Genomic DNA, 25,973 nt, shown 5'->3' on the forward strand with positions numbered 1-25,973 from the left:
TCAAATCTTTATACATTTAAAAAAATCTAAAGTTTCAAGAGAAAAAAAAGTTACAAAGTTAAGGGAAAATTAATTTTAAACTCAAAAATATACATACTTACTCTTTTACTCTTTAAATGAAACATACTTTTTAACTTAACTTTAATAGGGTGGTTCGTATATTATGTTACACCATTTTTGATTGTTTTTAACCCCCTCCTCTCTCCTCTGTAACCTCCTCGAAAGGTACGGCATAAGTTTTCAATCAACCTCCCCCGAGACAAATTTTTATTTAAAATACATAGTTGACATTTCAGATGTTCAGCTCTGTATGCATGTATGTACTTATTTGCACAGGATGTGCATACCAGCTGCTGTTATTAGTTACCAACAATATCGGAGATGAGTTCCTATTTTTCTGGAACTATAATTTATTAATAATTTGAGTTTTTATAATAATGATTGCATTATGTATTTTTTCCCTGTAGTTTTGATGCAATGACTTCTAAATTTAAAAGTTGTTGCATCACAAAGTTTGACACTCCTACCCTCCCCTTCCCTTAACAACTCATTACAGAAACACAAACCCCTCCCTCCCCTTCAGCGTGTGACGTATTATATGATCAACCCCTTAACATATTTAATATATATTTCAATATTTACAATTTTTGTTTTTACAAGTTTTTTAATTTTTTTAACTTTATTATTTTTAATAACTTCATGCAAAATATTTTTTAAGTTTATTTGATCTTATTCTTAGTAATTGTTGTGGTTAATTTATAGTATCGTTTTTATTACTATCGTAATTTATCGTATTGACCCTTTGGAGGAGAATAAAGAGCATTTGATTTGTCGAATCTTTTATTTAATTGATTTTTTCCTCGAATATATAATTTTGTTATTTCATTTATAAAGTTGGCAATAGCTGTTGCCAACTTTATAAATAACATTTATCACGAGTCATTTTTTACATAATAACGCTTTTTATCTGCGACTTAATAACAAACAAAATCAGATTGAAATGTTTAAGCAAATTATATCGCCTCCTCGAAATCAGCTTAAATTTCTTTTCTCACCAAATGACTTTTTTTTTTTAGCACGCTTTACTCAATATTTTTTTAACAAAGCACTTTTTAGTAGAAAAAATATTATCTATCATGTTCTATAAATTTAAAGTAAAATTACGGATGTTAAAACTAAAATATTAAAGCAACATTATTCCTACAACGAATCATACATTAATTGAAGGATTCATTGTAGGAAAGTACGTCTCAAATTACATATTGTCGCTTGTTTCATACGGGTGACGAAAATTAAAAATAAAAACAACTGCGTATTTAAAAAGCACCGTGGTTTCTTAGACAGCACACATGGCTGATCGTAAATAAAAACGTAACAATTCTAAAAATTCCTTCCTTAATAGTAAAGATAGAATGAATCCTTCAATTTTTTAATTCAATTGCAGAGTTTCTGCTGAAAGAGATGTCAAATTCATGTGCTATAAAATTTTTGTTAGGGCATAATATCTAAAAGGTCTACGTTTTTTGTAGTTCATGAGTAAAAATATAAGTTTTTATACAAAAATTTTTTGTATAGAACACTTGTATTTCTTTAATTATATTTACAGCGTCAAAAACAAAAATGGATTATAGTTTGAGTGCTTCTTTGCATAGTAATATTATTGATGAGTCCGATACCACTGCACTTTTTTGGAAAGAAAAATATGAGCTGTGTCACCAGCAGTTAACTCAATTTAAAGATAAAGTTTCACATGTTCGTGTTTTATATAATGAAAAGGTTTGTAAACATTTATGTAATGTAATTTTCTATAATTATTGGCACTATTTCTCTGTGATGACAATCTCTACTATTAGAATGTAGTACTTCTTACTTAGAAATCAAAAATTTCAATTGAACTTTGTAATAATAGTTGGGATTCTTAAATATAATATGTATTTTTAGGTGTCTTCCTATGAGCAAAAAGTTGTTGCTGCTGAGAAGAAGTATGATGATGCATTAAAAAAGGTAAAGGTTTTGAGTTTTAAGTATTTAAATTTTAAACAATTATTATCATTATGATCAGCAATATCATTCTTCCATTTACAATCACATAAATCTTTATCTAAAATTACAATTTCTTTGAAAACAATTGTAATAAATATGATTTACCTCCTCCTGTGTTTGAAGATTTTCCAATATACACAACTAGAAGTGATTAAATTTGGAAACTAATTTTACTGTCATTAAAAAATTACCTTTATTGATGTTTCTAATGATTTTCCTCTTAAAGGTAGTGTTTGTTTAAGAACAATTTTTAATAATATGCTTCAGTCAAAATAAAACTATTTAATAACAGTATCATATAAGTATCAAATAATTAACATATAAACTATTTAATTATACACTAAATGTTATCCATCAAAACAATAACATTAAATTTTTTCTAAGTATAAGTTTTCATGCAAATAGTTTCTGATATGTAAAGTTATGTTACTTAATTATTACTTTATAAAATCTGATCATCAGACCAAATTTAATAAAGAACCATTTAAACTTTTTTGTTTTCATATTTATTCTGAAATAGAGAAAAATTGTTCTTGAAGGTGAGCTATAAGTTTAATCATATTAGAATAATGTGCTTGGAAGTGACAGGATTGGACACTTGTTAACCGTAGCAATTTTTTCAATATAAAGAAATTTTATAAAAAACGATAAAGTAAGAACAGTTTTTTTAATCGTTTTCATCAAAGTGAACTTAAATAACATCAAAACTGATATACACTAAAAGTTGTCCTTTAAAGCAATAAAGTATTTATAATATACACTAAAAGTCATTCTTTAAAACAATAAAACATTTAAACATTTTTATAAATATGAGTTTGCAATTGAAATTAATTTACAAATATTTTGAAAAATGTAAAATTTCAAATATGTTTTATTGTTTACATTTTAATGCTAATTGTTATTTTTGTAAAATTTGATGTGATTAAGACTATACATTATTCATATTTATATTGAAATAGAGAACAGTATTTCTTAAAGGTAAATTGTAATGTTAAAATTACTACTGATAGTAATTGCAATTTTTTAATTTTTTTTAACATTTTTTTTTTAGAATAATATATGAGCAATCAGAACTAAATAAGAGAAAACAAGAGATATTGGACACAAAGTTTAGAAATAAAATAGATTTTAAAATGTTATTGAAAAAGGAAAACAGTATAGTCCATTTGAACAGTTTAAGTGCCATTCAAATTTACAATGATTTAAAGATTTAAAATAATTGTGTCTTCTGAAGAGTCGAAGTTCATATCCAAATAGTTTGCTTGCAACTGACAGAACTGTGGCAAAATGTGTTCAAATCCATTTTTATCAAAGTAGTTTCTTAATGTAAAGTAGAAAATCTTATTTTAGATCATGAGAAATATATAATAATTTATAAAATGTATAATAATTTGAACAGTATAAGTAGAAATTTTTTTTGTTTTATATTTTAATATGGGCTTTAGACTATTAAAGTTTAGTTAAATGCTTATTTTAGTTACAGTATTATCCTCTCATATTTAAATAAATTTTTTTTAAATTTTTTAGTAATATTAACATTTATGTTTACTTAGATTGAAAAGCTCAAATTAGTTTGTCAAGATAAAGATGAGGCAATTAGTGCTTTACGAGAAAAGATAATCAGAATGGTAGGATCTGTCACTCTTAATTGTCAAAATTTTTTGTCACTCTTGATTGTCAAATGTTTTTTTTTGTGTGTGGATTCTGGATAGCCTTTTTTCCCAAAGTTATAACTTATTAAAAACTCTTGCTTTTTTTCTTTTACTTGCATAGTATGTTTTGAGTAAGAAAAGCCAGTCTACTTCAAATTTTTCTAAATTAATCACATTATTTTAAAAAGCGACATGAAAATGACTCATTAATTCTTCTTGACGAAGAGAAAATGCAAAAAGTTAAAGAATGGGTTCGGGAAAAATTTAAAGAGGTTTGTTCTAAACTATTGAATAAATTTATCTTTTGTTTCTATGCATTATTTTCAGTTATTCATATTCTCATTTATTTGATTTTGTACCTCACTTTGTTAAGAATTTGTGTTCTAGCTTATTCGAGAGACTGATCAATTAAAGAAAGAGCGAGATGAATTGCGTAATATGTGTGATAAAGGTAATTTTTTGTCACGCCACTTTTATACCTTTCAGACCTGTAACGAAACAACTTTGCATTTGAGTTTCAGCTGTTTTCTAAGTTAAATTTATGTCTTGTTATAACATTAATAAACCAAATTAATTGAAGTAATATATTGACTTTTTTTCATTAGTTTTACAAAAGTGAACAGTAAATTTAAGAATTTACAAAAGAAGTTTCTTTGAAAAGTTTATATTGTGTTATTAGCTCGTGCTGTTGAATCTATTAATAGTCCTTCAAAATCAAGCTCATCCCATTTATATGAAGAAATATTTGGAGAACTTTTATGGGAACTAAAACCAGACAAGTATTTATATGAACCAATTACAGAGTTCTCTCCTACTGATATGCAATCCAGTTGTGAAAACCTACCACCAGTACCACCTGCTAGATGTACATCAATACGGGCCTCTAGCAAACCAATAGGCTCCCCTAAAGCAAAACCATTTCCAAAGTTATCAATTTCAAAACATGAGGAAGGTTTTCATACCTCCACAGAAAGTCTAAATGAACAGTTCTTGCAACTGACTGAAGACAAGGTAAGGTAGAGAAATTTTGTCTTGGTTTTTTATACACTTAATAAAAAGATATTGGGAATGCTTCATAAATTAGAGAAGAAGTATATATGTGCGATCATACATACATAGATACATACATACATACATACATACATACATACATACATACATACATACATACATACATACATATATACATACATACATACATACATACATACATACATACATACATACATACATACATACATACATACATACATACATACATACATACATACATACATACATACATACATACATACATACATACATACATACATACATACATACATACATACATACATACATACATACATACATACATACATACATACATACATACATACATACATACATACATACATACATACATACAGACAGACAGACATACAGACATACAGACATACATACATACATACATACATACATACATACATACATACATACATACATACATACATACATACATACATACATACATACATACATGCATGCATGCATGCATGCATGCATGCATGCATACATCCTTCTTATCAAGTGTCCTAGGGATGATGACATCTTAAGCAGCTAGTAAAAAAAAGGGTTTATAGGGCTACAAAATGCTTAACTTGTTAATCATTATATCTGGTAGTGCTAATTGGTGTAGGATTGTTGTAGTTGAAATTCAGTTCTTCATTCATGGCTGCTGCACTAGCTTGCTGTGACTTGATAGTTCTTGAAACTGATTTCATTGACTCATTTTAAAAATTGTGGTATTTCAGTGTTCACTTTGAGAGTAATCTCCTTGTTAGATTGTGTTGCACCAAACCTCCTGATTTTAATAGTGGTTTCACCAAAGCAGTAAATGTCTTGCAGTCTGCTCCTATCATATCCATCTCATTGTAATAGTGTAACTTTTTTTTGCTGTACAAAAATGGAGTAGCCAATTAACTGCTGTCTAGATGTCTACCTGTCTATAGGAGTACCCATCATTTGTTGTTTTGTTCTGACATAAAAATCATTTTTTTCTTAAAGAATTTAGACTATATATGTTCTTCCAATTATGGCAACATTTTAGATCACCTTAGGCTAAACTTGTTTTTTAAAGTAATGATTATTTGAAATTAAAAGTTGAGGTAACTGTAAAATTTGTAAAATGAAGCAATCCCTGTTCTTATATATACTGTGTGCGTTTGTGTGTGTGTATTTCTGTGTGTGCATATACTATATATGAATGGCAGCTAAGAGTTGGGGGTGGGGTGGATGGGGAAGATTCCTGGGGCCCCGTGTGTGTACAAATAATTTTTAAAAATAATTTTTAAAAGATTTAAATAGTTTTGACTTTAAAAAGATTTAATTAACTTTCATTTTTAATTTTCAATGACCAGAGCACGCTTCTATTGGTCCTGGGTATATAATTGATCATAATGAGGGCCCCTTAAGAAAACTTCCCTAGGGCCCAAAATTTCTCTTGGTGGCTATGTATATATGTTATGTATAATATAACAATAGCATAAGTTCCATTTTATCTATACCATTTTGTTGGCTGCTACTAGTATATCACAGTTACATTTTTTCTGCTACAATTTTGTCCAGCCACCAAACAAAAATTATGTTGTTTATATTAATATTGTAGTTATCTTAAATAGAATATCTAATAAACTTGTCTTCTTTTATAGCAGATATCAGAAAGAGGCATTAGTGAGTTTTTTATTTGTGATATTTTAATTTCTTTTGAAGGATAAATAGTTTTTAAGCGTACTTTATATTAATTGTATGGTAATTATATTAATTATGCATCAGTTTTCAAAAGGCACAAAATGTATTTGATATGATTTGTTTTTTTTTTCAAAGCATCACAATAAATCAACTAAAATGATATGTATATATTAATTTTTTTTCGTTTGAAAGACAAAACTCTCTATGACTAACATGCAAATTTTAAGTTTGCTATTTTTTATAAGTTATATTTTTTTAAAAAAATACAGCATGAAAATATAACAATGATAATAAAAAAAATTGCATTCAACTTTAAAATGGTTTCCATTCTCTTCTCAAACCAATTTTTTTTTATTTTGAGTTGTTTTGTGAAACAATGTTTAATGTGAATCAACAGTGGCAGAAAATAAATAGTCAGTGCTAAGCATAAGAGGGCAAGAATATCAGCTTCAAAGCATTGTGTAAAGAAAAAAAAATTTATCTGCAAGGTGCAAAAAAACCATGCAAGAGTAGTTTCTTTTTTTGCAATTAAGAGCCAATAATAGTTATCATGAGCTTGTTTTAATGATGCCCACCAGAAATGTGTTTCTTTCAATATGCAAAATTTTACCTAGAAAAAATTTTGATGAATATGCAGCTTTGTACCATACAGACTGCTAGGTTCAATATCCAAGCTTCTCTCCATCAATACACTGGATAAATTTTAAAAAATCATAGAAAAATGTTTAATACAACTCCATCATTCCTTACAAAGATATCCTGTTCTGTTTTGTATTTAGATTCTTAAAAGGATTTTTCTATAACTGATTTTGGCTGCAAAACTACAATTCACTATAAATTTAAGCAATCAGTTTGATATTAAAAGTAGTGGCAATAGTGTTTACAGTGCCACAGACATCACAAAGATCTTGAAAGTTAAATTGATAATGGCTCATCTACTTGTTGTGTTGAAACTTCAACTAGAAGTAGAAAAAAACATTGTTTACTGCATGCTTGGGAATGCCTGCCTTTATACAACAGACATCACTCTGTTTACAAGACTTCATAAACACTTTAAGCAGTTTCATTACACACACCTGATTATCTTTCATAATTTTAGTCCAGCTTGCTTAGTCAAAAACAAAGAGCTCTATTGACTGTTCTAGAGGTAATGTTCTGCAATTTTCTCATTCTCTACACAAAGCCAAATGAATTTCAAAACTAATATATTCTATTACAACCAGTCTGTCTGAGGAGCAAGTTTCTAATCTCCCACATGACTAAGATAACTCCCACATGACACAACTACAAAGGCTCAAATTCAAAAAGTGATAGACTTTGTCAAATTTGCTTTACTAACATATAGTGTCTGGTGGATGTCATGCAACAGATGCTCTGTGGAATGACATCATGTTGTTACACTCTCTGCTGATGTATGCATATGTGTGTCCTCAAATTTCAAAGAGTGCACATTCAGCACTAAGTTAACATTTCTGGTATTTATCTGAAGAGATGATGGTGCCTATTGCTCTTTGGAGCCAAAAGGTTCTATTTTTAGAAAGATGGGTTTTAGCTGACATTCTTCTGACTATCAAGCCAGTTATGGATGTTCTCAAGCCTCAATACTGTTTTAGCTTTGTATCCCAAACTTTGTTGATCTTGTGGATGTTGATTCAGTATAAAAGAATATATGTGTAATGCATATATTCTTTTATACTGTTTGTATTCTACTCTAAAGTTTTTACTACAGTAGCATTGCAAAATAAATAGAGGTTGTCTAAATTAACATAATTTTAAAAAGTTTTGATTTTTTTTTAATATATGGCCAATATTACAATATGCCATCAAAAATGATTTGATTAATGGACTATGTAGTTATAAACCAATTTTGTTGAAACCTCATCAAAAATATTAAATGAAAAAGAATTAATACAAGGATGAAAAAAAAAAAGATAAAAAAAAAAAAAAAAAGGGGGTGGGGCATTAGATGTAGTCTAAGGCACATAATTAGTACATAATGTAATAATTGTTGAATTATCTTAATTTGAAACAGTTTTTCAATTAAAATAAAAAATAATCTTAAAACTTGTTATTGGTCTACCATACAAAAAAGTGAAATTTTCATCAATGAAAACAACTGTTGAAGGAAATAAACAGTAAAAGTAAGTTTTTTAAAAAAATCTGTTTTGTTGTCAACCAAGGTTTTAAGGTGGATCTAGCAGTATTTTTATTTAGATCTGCTTCAAGCACCAATTAAACTAGTTAAATCAATAAACACTCCTTCATAGAGATGCTAGAGCAGCATAATTCCATTAGCAGGCTTGCTGGTTGATTGAAATTAATTTATGGCAACTCTAGCAAAAATTCAATTCCTGCCCACACAGTTTGAACAGTCAAAGCATATATAAAAGAACATGAAATTAATTTTGTGTTCAAGCCAATTTGACTACTGATTTCATTCAGTTTGACCACTAGATTTAAATTAAATCAAGCCTATTTGGGCTTGAATGAATAAGAAATTATTCCATCTAAATTTAATAAGACTTGAATAATAACTAGAAGCCATTTGAAAAAGTGTTCCAAAATGAAATTAGTAACCTAGTAAAATTAATGTAAATCAGAGATTTGTTATTTTAAATACTAATTTTGCTACTTTTTCAATAAAAAAAAAAAATTCCCTCATTGGTTCATACTTTCTGATGCTTTGAATAAACTATTAAGTAAAAAATTTTGATCTTTTTTTCAAAGAACTGCCCCTCCTGTTTTTATAGTTATATTTTCCTAGATTCTCCTTATTATTACACAATTGAAGAACCAGTGAAAGACTACACTTTATACAAGGAAGCCAAAGCACCAATTTATACCACAATAAAAAAGGTTCTAATCTCATTTTTTTTGTGTGTTTTAAAAGAAAACCATTACTTGCTGTGTATTTGCCAAAAGCTAAGAGAATTTATTTTAAGTTAGTGATATTTTGCCAGATTAACTTTTTATTTACTTGAAGATTAATTTTATGATTAGCACAATCTAAAAGAATTGACTCCAAAAGACTTTGTATAAATTCTTTAGGGTTAAAGTGATTTTTATCAGATATCTCCCTCAAAATCTTTTTTTTTAATCAACAAAAAATTCCGCTTGCAATTGGTGACCAGCTATTCTAAATACTGACAATCATAGACTTAACATCTTAACATAAAAAAAAAGTGCAAATTTTTTGCATTTCACTAATTGAATTCAACTAATTAAGTTTAGAAAGTCTAATTGAGAAATTATTAAGTTATTAATTTTTTTAAAATTAGGGCAAAAATTTTTGTTACACTTTTTTTTAAAATAATCTCCCTACTGTTTGTGCTAGTTTGTCATAATTAACAAATTATTAACACAATTTTTAATACAATTGCTAACATAATTATTTCTTTTTAAGTTAAAACAAAAATTTTTTGTTCCATTGTTGTTGTCAAAAATCTCCCTTCTTGATGTTGTCATGAAAAATCTCCCACCTACTATTTGTAGTAGTTTGTGTCTGTTTTGTTTGTGTTTTACTGATTGATTTTTACTACATATTTAAAAAGTGTTTTCAAATTCAAAGTTCAAGTTTGAACAGATGAAAAAATAAGTTATTAGATTTTGTATGATAAAAAAAAAATTTTTTTTAATGTTAGAAAATGCATGGTTTTTAATATTAGTCATAATTATTAACCCAAAAATGTTTTTGTAAAATAGTGCTCTATGATAGTTAAATATTATGGTTGTTTTAGAATGGAACCTCACAGAAAGAGGTATTTTTTTTTTTTTACTTTAAAAGTCTTTGTAAAAAATCAAACTAAACTAAAACTAAAAGTTTGTAATTTTTTTTTTTTTTTTTCATTTCAGCCATCAATTGTAATAACCGATGGAATACTAACTAGTGATACAACAGATACAGAATCTGATGGTGACCCAACTGAGACTCACAGAGAAGTTGGATCAACATCCAAGCTTCAAACATGTGCAACTTTTACTGCTCAAAATATGAAACAGGTCATTTTGATTTTATTCTTCATAAATGTATTTTACTGATGTTTCTATTGTTCTATATCCTATATTCTGTTAACAGTTGATGAAACCAATTGACCTTCTACTGTAGGAGAAACTTGAAAGAGTTGGCTGGTTAACTAAGCAAGGGGGAATTATTAAAAATTGGAAGAAAAGATGGTTTGTTCTCAGTGATGGAAAATTGCACTATTTTAAACGACAGGTGCATAAAAAATATTTAAAATAAAAAGATTAAAAATCTTATTATTGAGTTTTCTGTCTTTTTTAGTAGATCAAATACCAAACTGCTTTAAAAAATGACAACAAATTGTTCATAATGGTTCTTTAATAAAAATATTTTTTTGATAAAAACTATTATCACAGTTGTTATTAGTGACTCCTTAGAACATGTGGTTTTAAAGAATAATTATAAGTTTAAATCATGTATTAGGAAGACATGAATCGCAAGCCTATTGGACAAGTAGATTTGGAAAAGGTGTCAAGAATTGCAAAAACAGTTGATCCACTTACAATTGAGGTGAGGATATATTTAAAAGTATAAATTTTTTCATCAAATAATCAAATGGAAGTTTAGGTTTTCATTTATGATTCTAATTTAACTTAAATTTTTTTTATTAGCTTGCAACCCCCCTGAGAACATTTTATGTTACAGCTGATACATTGAGTGAAGCTGATGGTTGGCTTGAGGGTGCATATAAGTTTTTTTTTAAGTTATCATTTTTATTTTAATTGTCTCTATCTATGTTACAGTTTTACTATATGTTATATGATATGAATAACTAAAATATTTATATTTAAATATTTATATTTTTTTATAAATATTTATTTATATGAATAACTGAAATTATTTTAGTTCTATCAAAATGTTTGCGGCGTTTTAATGGTTCAACTTCTATGTATAAATCAATAGAAAATGCATTGTTTTCTGGTTGGGTTATTCAGGTATAATTATATTTATCATTTTTATGCAATTATCATTATATTTCTAATATAATTTTAAAATATGAAAAGTGACTTGTTTATCTACTTGAAGAAAAAAACTTTTTAAATTAATTTTGAGATTTACAAAAAGGCTTTAACTAAAAATCTCATTTTATTTTCTGTCATTTTTAAGTACTTTTAATTTTGTATTAGACTAGGTGTGGGGTTTCAAAAAGGTATTGGGCAGTTTTGAAAGAAAAGTCACTGCTATTTTTTAAAACAGATAAATTGCAGGTAATGAAGTTTTTTTCTGTATCAAACTTGATATCTTAGATATATTAAACAGAGAATGTTATAATTGTTTTTAGACACCTGTTTATGTCATAAATTTGCTTGAAATAATCTGCGTAGAGCCAGTAGTCGAAGAGAAATTTAAAAAGTGCACCTCAGAAGAAGATTGCGGTTTTCGATTTGTAATAGAATGTTTGAAAGATTCTCATCCAACTTACATAGAAGTTGGCAACAAATTGGAAATGGTATTTTTTTTTATGTAGAAAATAAAAAAAGATCACATGTAGATTTACATAGTTTCCTCTCTATTTGCCAAATTTGTCAAATTTTTTTATATTTCTGTTATTATGGTCCAATTACATTCCACTTTAAAATAAAGATCAAAAGAAAAACTTTTTATTGGAAAAACTAAAATTTGTTTAGGAATGATCATTTATTATTATAATCATTTTTGTTATTTGTTTTAACATTTTTGTTACACTTGTAAGCTAAAACTAAAAATTATGATAAATTTGAAAAATTTCCTATACTGTAAAATGAAGTTTTAATTTTAATTTCATTTTTCTTCTTTTAGGACAATTGGATTCATCATCTTTATTTATCATGTTCTGGAACTGATATGAAAAAAGAAACTCCATTTGAAGAACTTATTACAAAGCTTATGCATGTTGATGGGGATACTAGTATGTTGATTTACTAGCATGTTGGTTTGTTTTTTAGTTTGGTTACTTCTATTATTATACTTTTAATAAAGAAATTTAACATTTAGGCAGCCCACATTGGCGTAATCATCTTATTGTCCATTCAAAAAGTATATTAGAGTGTAGCCTTACTGCTTTATCTACAGAACTTGAAAAAGAAGCAAAAAACTTGTCAAAGGTTTTAACTTTATTTTAAAAAGGCAATTTTTTTTTTTGTTGCAAAAAAATGTTTGGGTTGGCAAGAATACTTTTATGCTGCCTTATTTATTAACTGCAATGACATGAATAAGGCCATAAACAATCATAATTGTGAAAGTCATTGAGTAACCTCTAAATATCAATAAATCAAGCTCAAATTTCATAATTATATATTGCTGATGATATGTCATCCAATGAGAAGGTGACATAAAAAAAAATTACGATTTTTTTTTTGAGAACCATCCTAGTGGACAGTAATAACTAAGTATTCTTTCAATCCAAAAAATATTTTACATAATTTATATATATATATATATAATTTAAATATTTTACATAATTTATATATATATATATATATATATATATATATATATATATATATATATATATATATATATATATATATATATATATATATATATATATGTTATATAAACATAGTTTAGTATAAAAATGTTTTTTGCAGAGTATACACCTATTTTGCAACACTCCTATTAATGATTCAGCAATCGACTACCATATTGCACTTTCACAAGATATTATTCAATTATGTTTAACCAATAAAGAACTTCAAACAGAATTTTATTGTCAGTTAATTAAACAAACAACAAAACTCCGCTCTGGACCACCAGTTGCTTGTAATAATGTGAGTATCACTTCATGTTTTATGTTGCAAGTATTTGCTTCTATTTCTATGTTATTTAGCATATCACATACTGGTTTTAGAATTACTCTAAGTCCAATGATTGGTTAACAAGTGAATCTTCAATGAATACAATTGATCTAAAGCCAATAGCTTCTTATGTTTATTTGCAATGTTGGCAACTGATTGCTCTCAGTTGCAGTGTTTTCTTACCAAAACTCAAGGTGTTGTGGCTTCTCAAAGCACATATTCTTAGGAATGCAAATGAAAAGTACCTTTTATTGAAGTTTTTTTTTAAATAAATCTTTAATTACTTTAAATTCTTTTCAAACTTTTCAGTTTGATTAAGCTAATTATTTTAATTATTCTAATTATTTTTCAGTTTTCAATTTTGTTGTTTTATATTTCCTTTTATAACATAATTATGAGTATTGTTAACTAAGCATATTGGAGAAAAAAATAATATTTAAAGTTTTAAACAAAATTTCAAGTATATTTTTAAATTATTTAAAGTATTTAGTTGTTTACTAATTCTCATCTTTGTTTTTATACAAGATAAAAGTGTAAAATAAATAGTCTCAAATAAATTTACTCAATAACTTTCTGATGTTTGTTATGATTTAGTTCAGCAAATGGTCGTTATGCTATCTATTGCCAACGGAGTTTAGAACGGATGCTTCAAAATGGAGAGCGTGAATGCAAGCCATCTCGTATTGAAGTATCTTTATTACTTTTTACTACACCTTATGTTTTGCCTAAATATGACGGTATTTATGGATGCTTACCAGTGTTAGAATGTATAAATATTAATAAAGTTTTAAAATATGTAAACTCTTATAAAATCTTAAATTTTGTAAAGATTTTTTATTGTTTTTAGGTTTTGTCAATAATTGCTAGCAATCCATTTTATCGTCTTTATCCTATTAGCATCCCTGTTTATTTTGTTAACAATACCTACCAGGTATCTGTTTTTGATTGTAATTTTAGTAATAAATGCTTGTCTTAGATAATTTTTATTTTAATTATATCCAACTTTATTAAACTTTTTTTTTTGTTTGGGATTTCATTGAAAATTTTGTTGTTTTATTTTACATAGATGTTTACGTTTGATGGTTCAACTACAGTTGATGAAATATGCAAAAAAATCAATGAAGTATTTTTTCATTTTTTGTTTGATTTTTTTAATTCTAAAAATTATTCTACTTATTTTATCTTCCTTCATGTTACTTTTAATGAAATTTCATTTGATAATTTCTAAAATATCAAGTTTTGATTTCATTATTATAATATATTCAATCTTCATTTTGTAAATATCTTGATGGACAGTTTTCTATCATTTTGTAAATATCTTTCTTGTAAATAAAATTTTCAACCGTTTTTATTAAAGATTAAAACTTACAGACTAAGACAAAAATTAGAATATAAATACAACTTTGTACTTTGAATATTTTTAATTTATAAAAAAAAAGGTCAATTAACTGGTATCATTTACAATTAGCTCCTATGAAGATAACCTTCTGTAAATTTTGACAACTATTAAAATAGTTAACTTAAAACTATGAAATTTCATGATAAACATATTTAACATTTAGCTATTTTTAAATTAGGAAATCGGTATTCGTGATAATAATGAAAGTGGATATGCATTGTACTCTGATAACCCAGTTGTGCAGGCTTACCACTATTTGCAGGGTGATGTTAAGGTTAAGTGTTTTTTGCTTCTTTTTTTCATCTTATTTTATAAGTCTGGAAATTGTTTATGTGAACAATTTTCTTTCTGACATTATTTTATTACTTTGGTTTTCAGGTTTGTGATGCCATATCAAGATGGGAGCAAGTAGCACACCAGTTTAAAGCGGGTAAAGTTAAGAGATCAGACAGTATAAAGTTGATATATAAAAACAGGTAAAAATTAATTTTTGATATATATTTTGACATTTGAAATCTTTTAAAATTTTTAATGTCAATGTTGATATATATCTTTTCACATGACAATCAAAGAATGTTCCAATATTTTCTCTTTAAATTTTAGATTGTTTTTCCTGAGTGCGGCTCATCTTCTTACTGAAAGAGAAAGGCTTCTTCATGTTTTTGAGGTTGATTAAATTTTTTTTATATAACAAAGCATAATTTCTATCCACTCATTGTTAGTTTTGGAAAATTTATAACAAAATATTTTTCAGAATTTTAGAGGTTTTATTTATAGTTACTTTTTTAAAGATTATGTAGATTAATAACTTGTAATTATGTACCCGAAGGTAAATTTAAATTCATTCTAGGAATGTAAGAACAAATTTTATTACAATACCCAAATAATTTTGCGCTGTCAAAACAAAACAATATAAATAAATTATGTTAAATTAGCAAATTTTAGTAAGAAAGGTCAAATTAACCCACTAAAAGCACCATAAAACCTTTTTGCTAAATTTTCTATCTTCTGATCCCAAACTAAAACGTCTCAGTCCTTCCTGGTCTTCCAAAAAAGTTAAATCATCGTGCTTATCTTTATCTGAGCGTGTCGAAGAAAATATTATTTTGGAAAAAAAAAACTACGTTATTCTATAGTAGACCAAAGCTCTTTTATATAATTCAAATTTCATCAACAATACTCTTGGTATTTAGAAACGGTGATCATGTAAAATCTACAACCGCCTTAATTTGAGGGGGTTGCATTGATTACATGGTCATTATTCTTAAACACGAAAATAAATTTGATTAAACTTGCATTTATTAAATGAATTTTTTGATTTACTTTAGGATGGCGTAATTTTCTTTTCTAAAAAAAGTTATCTTTGTAGATGGGCTTCAGGAGGGCAACTGTATTGTTGCAAAAATTTATTATCTTAAACATTAAAAAAGTAAGATGCAACCTTATCCTTAATGTTTAAACTCTAAATTTAGCTTGGTCGAAATTAAGGCATTTCAAAACTTCTCATCTAAAGTACTCAAAAGGTCAAGATAAGTTCTCAACAGGTGTCTACCTATAAATATTATTCTAGTTCCTTGCAAATATTTGTATTTAAATTAAAAACTGAAAAAATTATGCAATATATTATTTTCAGTGCATAAACTATATATGTAGCCAAAAATATACAGATACTTAGGTCTGGAATATTGAAGACAAAAAATAAATGGTATTTTTTACAGGTTTAAATTCACAATTTTAGTTTTTAATTCTAGCATACTTTCATACAATAGTTTGCTTTTTTTTGTTACAAATGCTGTTATAGGCAACAACAAAATTATAAAGTTGTTTTCCATATTCTGGATGTTCAGAGCAGTGCTTGTTAGTTCCCAACGAGCATTGAATTTTGAGTGCGATGTTTCAGTTCATTTAAGATTCCGAGTGGAGATTGATGCTTTAACACAAATTCTTTAATGTGGTAGAAAACAGCATGGACCTTTGGTGTGATCAATATTGACAAAAATAGGGAAAATGTTTTGAATTTCTGAACTTTAGTCTTAAAGTTTTCCTTTAGTGTTGTTCCTAAACATGAAGAAACAACTTTTTTAAAATGTCTTAGAGTTTCAATAAAATCAAAGGCTTTTGGCATAAGCTTTTTCAGCAATTCGTTGGAGAATGTCAATATTTTTTAAAAGGGTACGGCTGGAACTGAATGTGCAACTCAGCTGGACATTCTTTGGCACCAGGCCACAAGTCTAAAAGATTTTTGAAAAGATGATTAACAATTCTCAGAAGAAGGCGGAGTTTGATTGGTGGAATAACATCTCAAATGAGTACTGAGTTGTCCATATTGATCAAAGGTGAATGGATTACATTTGCAAAATTTTTTTCAAACTTTAAAACTGAACCATTAGCAACAAACTCGACATATCTTTCCTTCAATGTCTCAAAAGATCTTAGAGATCCACTTTCTGATAGATTATTAGAATCGACATCACATCAGCAGCAAGGATGCTTGTTTGAATAGGATTGAGTTCCACAAATGATATTGGCCATTTTTAGATCATATGAAATGCAAAATGTTGCATCATTCACTTGAATAATATTCATAAATGCTTTGACATTCTTGTATGTTTCAGGTAGCTTTTCAACAATGGCAGCAATGAGTTGATGTTTTACACCTGTGTCTCGAGCTTTTGAGCTTGTTAGCATGTGATGTTTTTTTTTTTTTGGTTGAGAACTTCTCTTTTCATCACTATTGTCAGTTACCTTAACAGCCAAGCTCATTTTCAAAAATGATCCTCTGCCATCAATTCCAAGTTTGACAAAATGGTTGTAGCTGTAATCTCTGTCCAACAACACCTTGTTAGTTAAATTCTCCAATATTTGAATAACATGTTTTTGTTCTTCAGTTTTTCCTCTTGTAGTTGCAAAGTTAACAACTGAATGCTGAAATAAATCTTTTTCAACCAGTCGAGTTCCTGTTGATTTGATGAGAGTTGAAGCAAAATTTCTCATTCCCATGTTAGATAGTTCAGTGTTTAACTGCACATTTAACAACATTTGCACTGTAAGTATATGGCTTGTTGATTTTAGCGCAGATTGTGGGTCTATTAAAATCAGATATAGTGTAAGCTGCTGATTGAAATAACTCTCAAACATGCATTTAATAATATGTATCAACATAAAAGTAATAATAAGTTTAAATGTAAATAACAAGTTTCACTGCTTAATATTGTTGATTACACTTTAAATATTTTAAAGTTATAAAAAATGTATAATTACCTGGTATTACTTGAAATAATCTTCCTCCTTTTGCTTAGCTTTTACTCTTGGAGGTAAATTTTTCGCCTTTATAATGCAGATGCATTATAAAGGCGAAAAATTTTGCTCTGCTCTGACTTGATCTTCCTTGACTAAATCATGGAAATTTTGACGTCTTATTGTGATGGTGCTGGAATCATTGGAACTTGGAGCTATAATTGACAAACAATGCGTAGATCTTTTTTCTGATGATGGAAAGCAAGGGTTTAAAGAAGTTTCAGGCTTAGAAGATTTGCTACCTTTAAGATCTATGTTGTGTTCCTTTGGACTTTTAAGGATACTTCTCATTAAGTTTAAGCTTTCCAATTTGGCAAGTAAGACAATCTTAAACACTAGACGTTCATGTAAAAGGCTTGATAACAATCGTAGAGAAATTGTAGAGAGGTGGCAATCAACACGTCATATCACCAGCATCTTTTTTTTGTAAAACAGTTCCACATGAGTTGAAGATACCACTTGGAACTTGTTCATCTGCATAATTTATGTTACTTGTAACAAATTTTCAGATTCTTGCAATAAAGTAATTTAGATATCTATCACTTTTTCTCATGCATAACAGGCATACAGAACTTCTACAGTCTTCGTGATTTTTTGCTTTATTTGGCATTGGAAATGGTTTCTTTAAACTGTTTCCTAACTTGAAAGCTGACTTTTTTCTTACAACAAAAGAATTTTTTTTTAATGTTTTTAATTCACATTTAATATTAATCCAACTACCACAATTACTGATTATTTAAACCAAATTAAATGAAAAAGAAATTAGATTTTCCAAATCTTCTTTAATTCGCATAATCTGATGTCACTTGTTTACTTTTATTTACACTTGAGGTCAATATGTAACATTCAACTTATTCAATAAAATACTATACTAATACTAAAATATTTGGCAGCATATTTTTACGCTAACACCCTATTTATCAGCCTATTGACCCTGATTAAGGGAGAAAGTTTTTTTGAAAGAAAAAAAGCAACTTCATCCTAAAGTAGATTAAGATTCATTAAAAAAATTTAGGTTTAAAAGATTTTTTCATTTCGTGTTTAAGAGTAAGGACCATGTAATCAATCCAACCCCCTCAAATTAAGGGGGTTGTAGTTTTTACTTGGTCACTGTTTCTAAATACCAAGAGTATTGTTGATGAAATTTGAATTATATAAAAGAGCTTTGGTTTAGTATAGAATAACGTAGTTTTTTTTTTCCAAAATAATATTTTCTTCGACAGGGGTCAAGAGGGCAAAATTATTTGGGTATTTTTTTTCCGCCAAGTTCCAATTGCCGTAATTTTTTGTAAACCACCCTCATTTGACATCATGAACACATAAAAGTTTTAGTTTGCACCATGCTAGGAAGTTAACCATCTCGAACACAAAAAATCCAAAATCCACCTGTTAAAACGCAAAAATCAGGCTCGGACAAATTAAAAAGATTTTAAAAACACCTCCAAACGTACACATAAGGTCTATTTAATGTATGCATAGAAGGATTTTTTTGGTCCTTTCAGATGAGCTTGATCGTTTATTTCTTTGGTTCTTTCAGATGAGCTTGATCGTGAATTTGATTGTTTATATTTTTGTTAATCTTCTTCCTTTAAGGAATACAAAATTAACAAAATTTGCAAGGTTAGATATTTTCAATTAAATAACTTAGACGAATATATTTCGTTCATGATGTTATGAAGGAAAAGAATCGGTAACAAAAAACGAAAAAAAACCGGTTTTCTAAAGAAAACTTTCAGTATAACTAATCACGAAACTTCTCCCCTCCGTCCTGTTTTTAGTAAAATGTCACAAAAATAATTTTTGTCAGGAATTTAAGGCAGAATTTCAGTTATCAAGTTTCTGCCAAAGACATTTCAAGAATATAATCACTTTTCTTTCATCCCAAAAATTTTGTTTGATAAACAAGGTTTTTTAAATATTACAAATTACAATCTGAAAAAAGAATCATTTTATGAGTTTAATCTATCAATAAGACTTTTCACCAGGTTGCAGAATATATCCGAATTGGACATTTGGTTCCTACGGCAAACAATTTAGCAAAGCTTACGGCTCTTTATTCTCAGGTGAGAATTAGTGTTAACTCTGTGAGAACCGCTTTTGTGGTATTTATTTAAATTTAAAATCATTTTATTACTTTCCAGATAAAAATTCCTGGTTAAAATTGTTGGGAGAAAGATTTATAAACATCAAAAATTCTTAAAATTTGAATCTTAAGAATCTTTGATGTTTTTTTTCTTTTTTTCTTTTGCTTATTAAATACACTTAACCGCAAAATTAACGCAAAATAATTTAACCGCAAAATTAACGCACCAATTATACATTTCGATTTATTTTAATTGTCGTCAATATTATATATTTTGACAAACATTAAGAATAGAATACATCAACACAATTATTTCAATGATAATAATAAAATTGACTTTGAGAATGGTGAAAAAAAAAGACTAGAACCAAAAATATGGTTCGTTTAACAAAAAAAAATTAAAATGTTTATCATTGTTATGCACACTAACACAGCTTAAATTGAAACATTTTTGACTTATCAATAACTAGTGTTACCACTTGCTCTTATTACAGCCTGACAGCGCCGTGGTATACTTTCAATTAGAGATCTAATCTTTTCTTGAGAGATATCTTCCCACACGCGGATAAGAGTTTGTCGCAGCTTGTCTAGACTGTTAGGTGGAGGATGTTGGCTTCTAACACAGCGTCCCATCATGTCCCAAAGATGCTCTATTGGGTTTATATCTGGACTGCAAGCTGACCACTCCAAAACTTCAATATTAACATTAAGTATTCAGTAACAATATGTGCCGTATGTGGTCTAGCATTATCCTGCATAAGAAGGAATCCATCTCCAATGTACAGTGCAAAAGGTACCACAAATGTTTCTAAAATGTCTGCTATGTATCGTTGAGAAGTCAGACGTCCACCATCAACAATATAAAGCTCTGTGCGAGCTTTTAAAGATATTCCGTCCTATACCATTAATGAGCCGCCTCCATATAAGGTGGTTTCTGGAATATTACAAGCGAAATGCCTTTCATTTGGTCTTCTGCACACTTTTGGGCGGCGATCAGTACAAAGCAAAACCTTGACTCATCTTTAAATAAGACCTGTTCACTAACATGTATTTCCCAATTCGTATGCCTCCTTGCAAAAGCCAATCTGTTTCTTTGATAGTCTACAAAGAATCTGGGACCAGTAGCTGCTGCCCGAGGTGGTAAATTTAAAACACAAAGTCTTCTTCTTATGGTATCTTGACTAACAGCAGTTCCATGAACCTCAACAAGTTGTATTTGGAGACTTCGTGCAGTAGTGAACCGTTCTCTCGGTTTTCAAAGCAATAAAATTTGGTCCTCCTCGGCATCGGTAGCTCGTGGTCTGCCTTGGCCAAATTGTCTAGCGTGATCATTGGTCTCTACAAACCTTTTTAGAAGCTTACCGACTGTTGTATGAGACACTCCAAATCTTCTACCAAGTTGGTGATTTGTTAATAATTCATTGGACAAAGTAGCAATTGCAACACATTGATCACGACTTAAATTTTAACCAGAACGCTGCGTCTAGTGCGCCGCATTGCGAACAGATGTGTTGCTCAAATGACAGTTATCTTTTCTACTGTTAAAAGAATTTAAAACCAATACATTTGTTTTAGAAGTGAGGTTTAATTTCAGCAAAACATGCTACTTATGAAAAGCTGCTATAATTTCGAAATTAAATAAGGGAAACGGAATAAAACCTACAAAAGGCGTAACAATAAACATTATTATCAACTTTGTAGTTGATAAATCCGGGAAATACATAATATTTTTCAAATTAAGTCGGAATTTATGTGGTGCATTAATTTTGCGGTTAAGTGTATTTATATAATCTTAAAATTTTGTGTTTTTCAAAATAATCTGAACACAGTTTTTTTTTTTGGTATCAGATTGAATATGGAGATTTTATTGAGCATTATAAAATGCTTGAGGAGCTAATGATCAATTATCCTCATTACAATAACATACCCAATCCATCAATCAAAAGGTATATTTACAAAAAATGATTTGTGAAAATAAGTCATAAAATTCTTCGGGATTTTCGTTTTTGTGTTTTCTTTTAGAAAAATATTAAAGAACGTGTCCGATATTTGGTCTAGCTTGAAAGGAAAATCAGTTAATGAGTGCTGCCAATCTTATATTGATGTTGTCAAATCAATACCTTTGTACGGAAGCAAACTTTTTAAGGCTAAGGTTTGGTTTGTTCTGTCTTTTTTTTTGTTGTTGTTTTTAAGAAAATATTTTAGGTGGTTTTCAGCCTATCATGTTTAAGATATTTTTTGCGATATGATAGGAGAAACTAGTTCAATCTAATGTTCCTAACGCTAATGCCCAACATCTCTGGATTGCGGTATATGAAATGAAGATCCAAATTCTCTCCAACAATAAGGTAAAGCTGCCATCTCTGTAAAAAAAGTAATTTTGAATAAAACAACTTTCACACATCTCAACTATTTTATTTCGAATAAATATTTAGGAGCTTATAAGCGATTATGACTGGTCGCAAGTAGTCACTTTTGGTGGTTACAAGCAAGACTTTATGCTTGTTGTTCAACAGCGCGGTGATGGACCAGACAACACAACAAAACATTTACTCGCCATGCCTCCGAATCTGGTGAGTAACTCAACAACCAACATCACTCTGTGATAGTTAAATGTCTTGCCTTAAATAGAAATGATCAAACATATAGGTCTTTAAATGTTAAAAAGTTTTCCTCTCGTTGAATGAATTCATCCAATTCTAAGTTGAAAATTTAAATCTAGGTTTTCGCCAGGATTTTCGTTTTTAAAAATGTCTTAGAACTGATTTTTTTACAATGTAAATATTTTGCTAGGGGTTCAATGTCACAAAACTTACGTCTTCGTAAAACTTCAAATTTCGTAAAAATGTTAAAATAGTGCAAAAGTGTTTTCGTGAATACAAAAGAAAATCACATTTTTTTAGTTCCGCTTAAATACCTAAGTATTTGTCTTTTAACATCAACAGGTGAATTTGAGCGGATAGTAGTAATTGTAGGTTTCGCCCAATACATCCGGTTTTTCATTATTTTTTAATACTAAGTAAGGCAACAAAATGGCAGGTATAAAAATGACGAAATCATTCGAGTTCCAAATATATCAAGAGGGAATTTTTAACATAGGTTCTGGATATATAAGGGACCATGGTGGCTATTCCGGAAAGAAGACATCCTCATAAATAGCGATTGCGAAATCCATATCGGAAAAATTTCGGGTTTTTAAAGAAATACTGTTTTGAAAATCCTTTGTAATCTGTTACAAGATCGCATTAGTGGCGAAACGCACTCGACGTAACCTTATATTAACTGTCGACATGTGAAACCGTGTATTCGCTGTCTATTCGATGTTTTTCTCGTTTCTGTGACCATTGCAACTTAATTCAAATCAAAATGTGTTCACACTGGACTTCTTAAACAGTCGAACTTGACAATCGTTTTGTTTTAATTTTAGCTTGAACACAGCTTATTATTATTTAATTTTTTTTTTTTTTTTTATATATATAGTTACTTTTTAACAGTTTGTTTTTAGCGTTTACTGAATCGCGTATTATAAATCAAAGTTTGAATCTCTAATTTTAAAAGTTCTTTTTGTTGCTCATCTTGGAAGTATTGGAGTGAGTTGGTAATCATTTCTCCGAAGAGTTGGTCGCTTTTACTAGGAGCCATCTGCCTAGGATCGATGCTTTTTTCTTGGTATATGCTTTCGTCGTCTTCGTCTTTGCACATCTCGAAACGACGTTTTTTTGATTCTTTTAGTTTAAATTCCAAAGGTTGGATTTTTGTTACATATATTGTAGGCTCCCCGATGTGATCGTTGAATTGATTTTCAGAGTTTTTTTCGTGCTCCTCGTGAGTGTTTACATATGGTAGCTCAACGTTTCTACGACTTTTGCGAAGATTACTTTTATTTGCTCTATTCACCAGAGTATCTCGTAAAAAAGACATGTTGTTATAATATTTCCATCGAGACACATATGGCGTATTTGGATTAGCTGATTCTTTAGCCTCGATTCTTTGCCTTTGTGAACCGTAATAAGTGCGAAGACTGTGCATTTTATCGGTAATGTCTTTCACGCTGATGTTCAGTTCACTGGCTATTTGCTCCATAGCTATCTTTCTTTCGCTTTGCGAGTAATAATTTGGATGTTCGTTGTTGTATAGAATTTCGTTAGCCCTCCATAAATTCATCAATTTTACACATTCCTCGTCGGTCCATTCTCTACGTTGACTTAAATCGAATTTGTTTATTGTTGCCAAGCTTTTTTCTTGGTTGCTACCATCTTCGGAACTCGATGGAGATGCTAAACCATCGTATTCGTTACCTGCAACGATCATTAAAAAGAATTACATTCTCTTTCTTTAAGATTTTTTATATAATATATATAAGCGTAAATCTTTTAAGTAAATTTACTTTTTTTTTTTTTTTTCATATTTACAACGTCTAAACAAAAATTTTTAAAACTTTTTCTCCTTTTCAGGAGTTTTCTTGATTTTTTTTCCAAAAGCACAACGCTGTCAGACTTGTTTCCAGAATTAAAACGAATGAATTTATGTAAGTTATTGTCAATAAGTAACTACCTCTACTACTTTCGTGGTAAGGTGAAGCTGGAAGTATTTTTATTCGATCTTCAACTAGGTTATGTGTCGCCATTTTGAAAATTCTGTTGCGCGTTTTTTTTTAATTATTCATACGCTGAGTATTTTTAATCTTTGTGCAATACTTGCTATGCAGAAGTTTCTTGAAAGGTGCTTTTAAATAAGTTTTTGTAAGTTGTTCAATATAATCTACGTTGCATTGTTCTTTTTGTTCGTGTAATACGAACTTTTGATTGGCAATATAAACAATTTGTTAATGCGTATTTTCTCTGACGTCAAAGAAATCTTTGCAACCAGCGTGCAATTTTTACTTCGTGAAGCTATCACTCTTCTCCACGGCTTTCAAACAAAATTTATATTCGTTTAACGTTATCTCAAACGAATACTCATACCCGTGCGCCTCTTGCTTTCATAAGGAAAATACAATATTGAAAAAATAAGTTTTGACTTAAAATATAACAAACATTTTTTAAAAGCATGAAGTTGGTTTTTTACTTAATTATAAAATATCAGTCTTTTTTTTTTTACTTGAGTAATTTTTTCTATTTCTTTTCGAAGGTTTTGGACTTGACTTTGCTGATTGCTGGTTATATTAATGCTTTGGTGACTAAAAGTGATACTAAGTTTGATTCAAAAAGTAAACAAAGCGCAGAGAACTTTGTCAATGACGATTACTGCCAAGTATGGAATATGTAAAAGAACGTGTTTTTACAATTCGCTATTTAATTTAAGGAATTGATATACTGCAACATTTTTTGCGCTGTTTCTTTTTTGCTACTATTTTTTGTGCGAAAATTTATCTATTTTTTAAAAATATTTTAGTAGCCAAGTAAAGTAGTATATATATATATATATATATATATATATAACTTTACTGAGCGTTTTTCTTCTTCAACGAGTAGGCATGTGATGGAGGGATTATCGTTTATTTTAAGCTGTTTTCTCAATAAAATCTGCGTAGATTTGTCGATGCTGGATTCAAGTTTTATTACGCGTGGTTTTTATTGCTTGATAAACACCGCTGGCGGTTTTTACCCGTTTAAAAAAAAATCGCTGTGGTTTTTGCGCTTTTTATATTTTTTTATTTTCCAGAAGCAATGAGGGAGGTAAAGAGGGGGGGGGAGGACTATATTTTGCAGAAAAGAACTTTTCTATCTTCTTTTAAGAAAAATTGATAACTGTCTGTAGATAATTGAAAAATTTATCATTTTATGTAGATCATTTGATGATTGTCTGTAAATCAATATGTACATTAAGCTTTTTTTTTTTTTTTTTTTGGTTTTTTCCGTTAATAAAGGATAAAAACTTTAAATTTTATATCTGTCTTTTAAGATGGAATTTTCTGAAGTATTTTAATATAAAATCCAAAATGCTTTAAAAACAGCATAAGTTTTTGGTG

The 25,973-nt window shown here is 28.6% G+C and overlaps 2 protein-coding genes across 3 annotated transcripts; one reads left to right on the top strand and one right to left on the bottom strand.

Moving 5' to 3' along the window:
- Window positions 1-1,592: 1,592 nt before the first annotated feature.
- Window positions 1,593-25,327, top strand: LOC145182594 (pleckstrin homology domain-containing family H member 1-like). 2 transcript variants are annotated; one of them, XM_090086485.1, is made up of 32 exons: window positions 1,593-1,776; window positions 1,942-2,004; window positions 3,597-3,671; window positions 3,884-3,967; window positions 4,083-4,146; window positions 4,375-4,706; window positions 6,386-6,407; window positions 9,190-9,281; window positions 10,163-10,183; window positions 10,278-10,424; window positions 10,531-10,641; window positions 10,870-10,956; window positions 11,058-11,127; window positions 11,293-11,381; window positions 11,574-11,654; window positions 11,729-11,896; window positions 12,226-12,334; window positions 12,421-12,530; window positions 13,017-13,196; window positions 13,277-13,464; window positions 13,818-13,911; window positions 14,071-14,154; window positions 14,290-14,346; window positions 14,801-14,896; window positions 15,001-15,098; window positions 15,226-15,289; window positions 19,905-19,982; window positions 21,851-21,948; window positions 22,025-22,154; window positions 22,255-22,350; window positions 22,438-22,575; window positions 25,133-25,327. In XM_090086485.1, exons 1-32 carry the CDS (start codon window positions 1,621-1,623, stop codon window positions 25,268-25,270), a joined length of 3,420 nt encoding a protein of 1,139 aa, XP_089942611.1. In that variant the 5' UTR covers window positions 1,593-1,620; the 3' UTR covers window positions 25,271-25,327. The 2 variants fall into 2 exon arrangements, with proteins under 2 accessions (XP_089942611.1, XP_089942612.1); XM_090086486.1 differs by having other exon boundaries at window positions 6,389-6,407.
- Window positions 23,478-24,758, bottom strand: LOC145182595 (uncharacterized). Its single transcript, XM_080057777.2, has 2 exons — window positions 24,557-24,758; window positions 23,478-24,300 (listed from the first exon to the last, which is right to left on the bottom strand). Exons 1-2 carry the CDS (start codon window positions 24,627-24,629, stop codon window positions 23,504-23,506), a joined length of 870 nt encoding a protein of 289 aa, XP_079913903.2. The 5' UTR covers window positions 24,630-24,758; the 3' UTR covers window positions 23,478-23,503.
- Window positions 25,328-25,973: the final 646 nt, after the last annotated feature.

Source organism: Hydra viridissima, unplaced genomic scaffold, assembly GCF_058129835.1.
Source record: "Hydra viridissima isolate aposymbiotic clone 2 unplaced genomic scaffold, HvirCarnegie_v1 scaffold_4, whole genome shotgun sequence".
Classification (NCBI taxonomy): domain Eukaryota; kingdom Metazoa; phylum Cnidaria; class Hydrozoa; order Anthoathecata; family Hydridae; genus Hydra; species Hydra viridissima.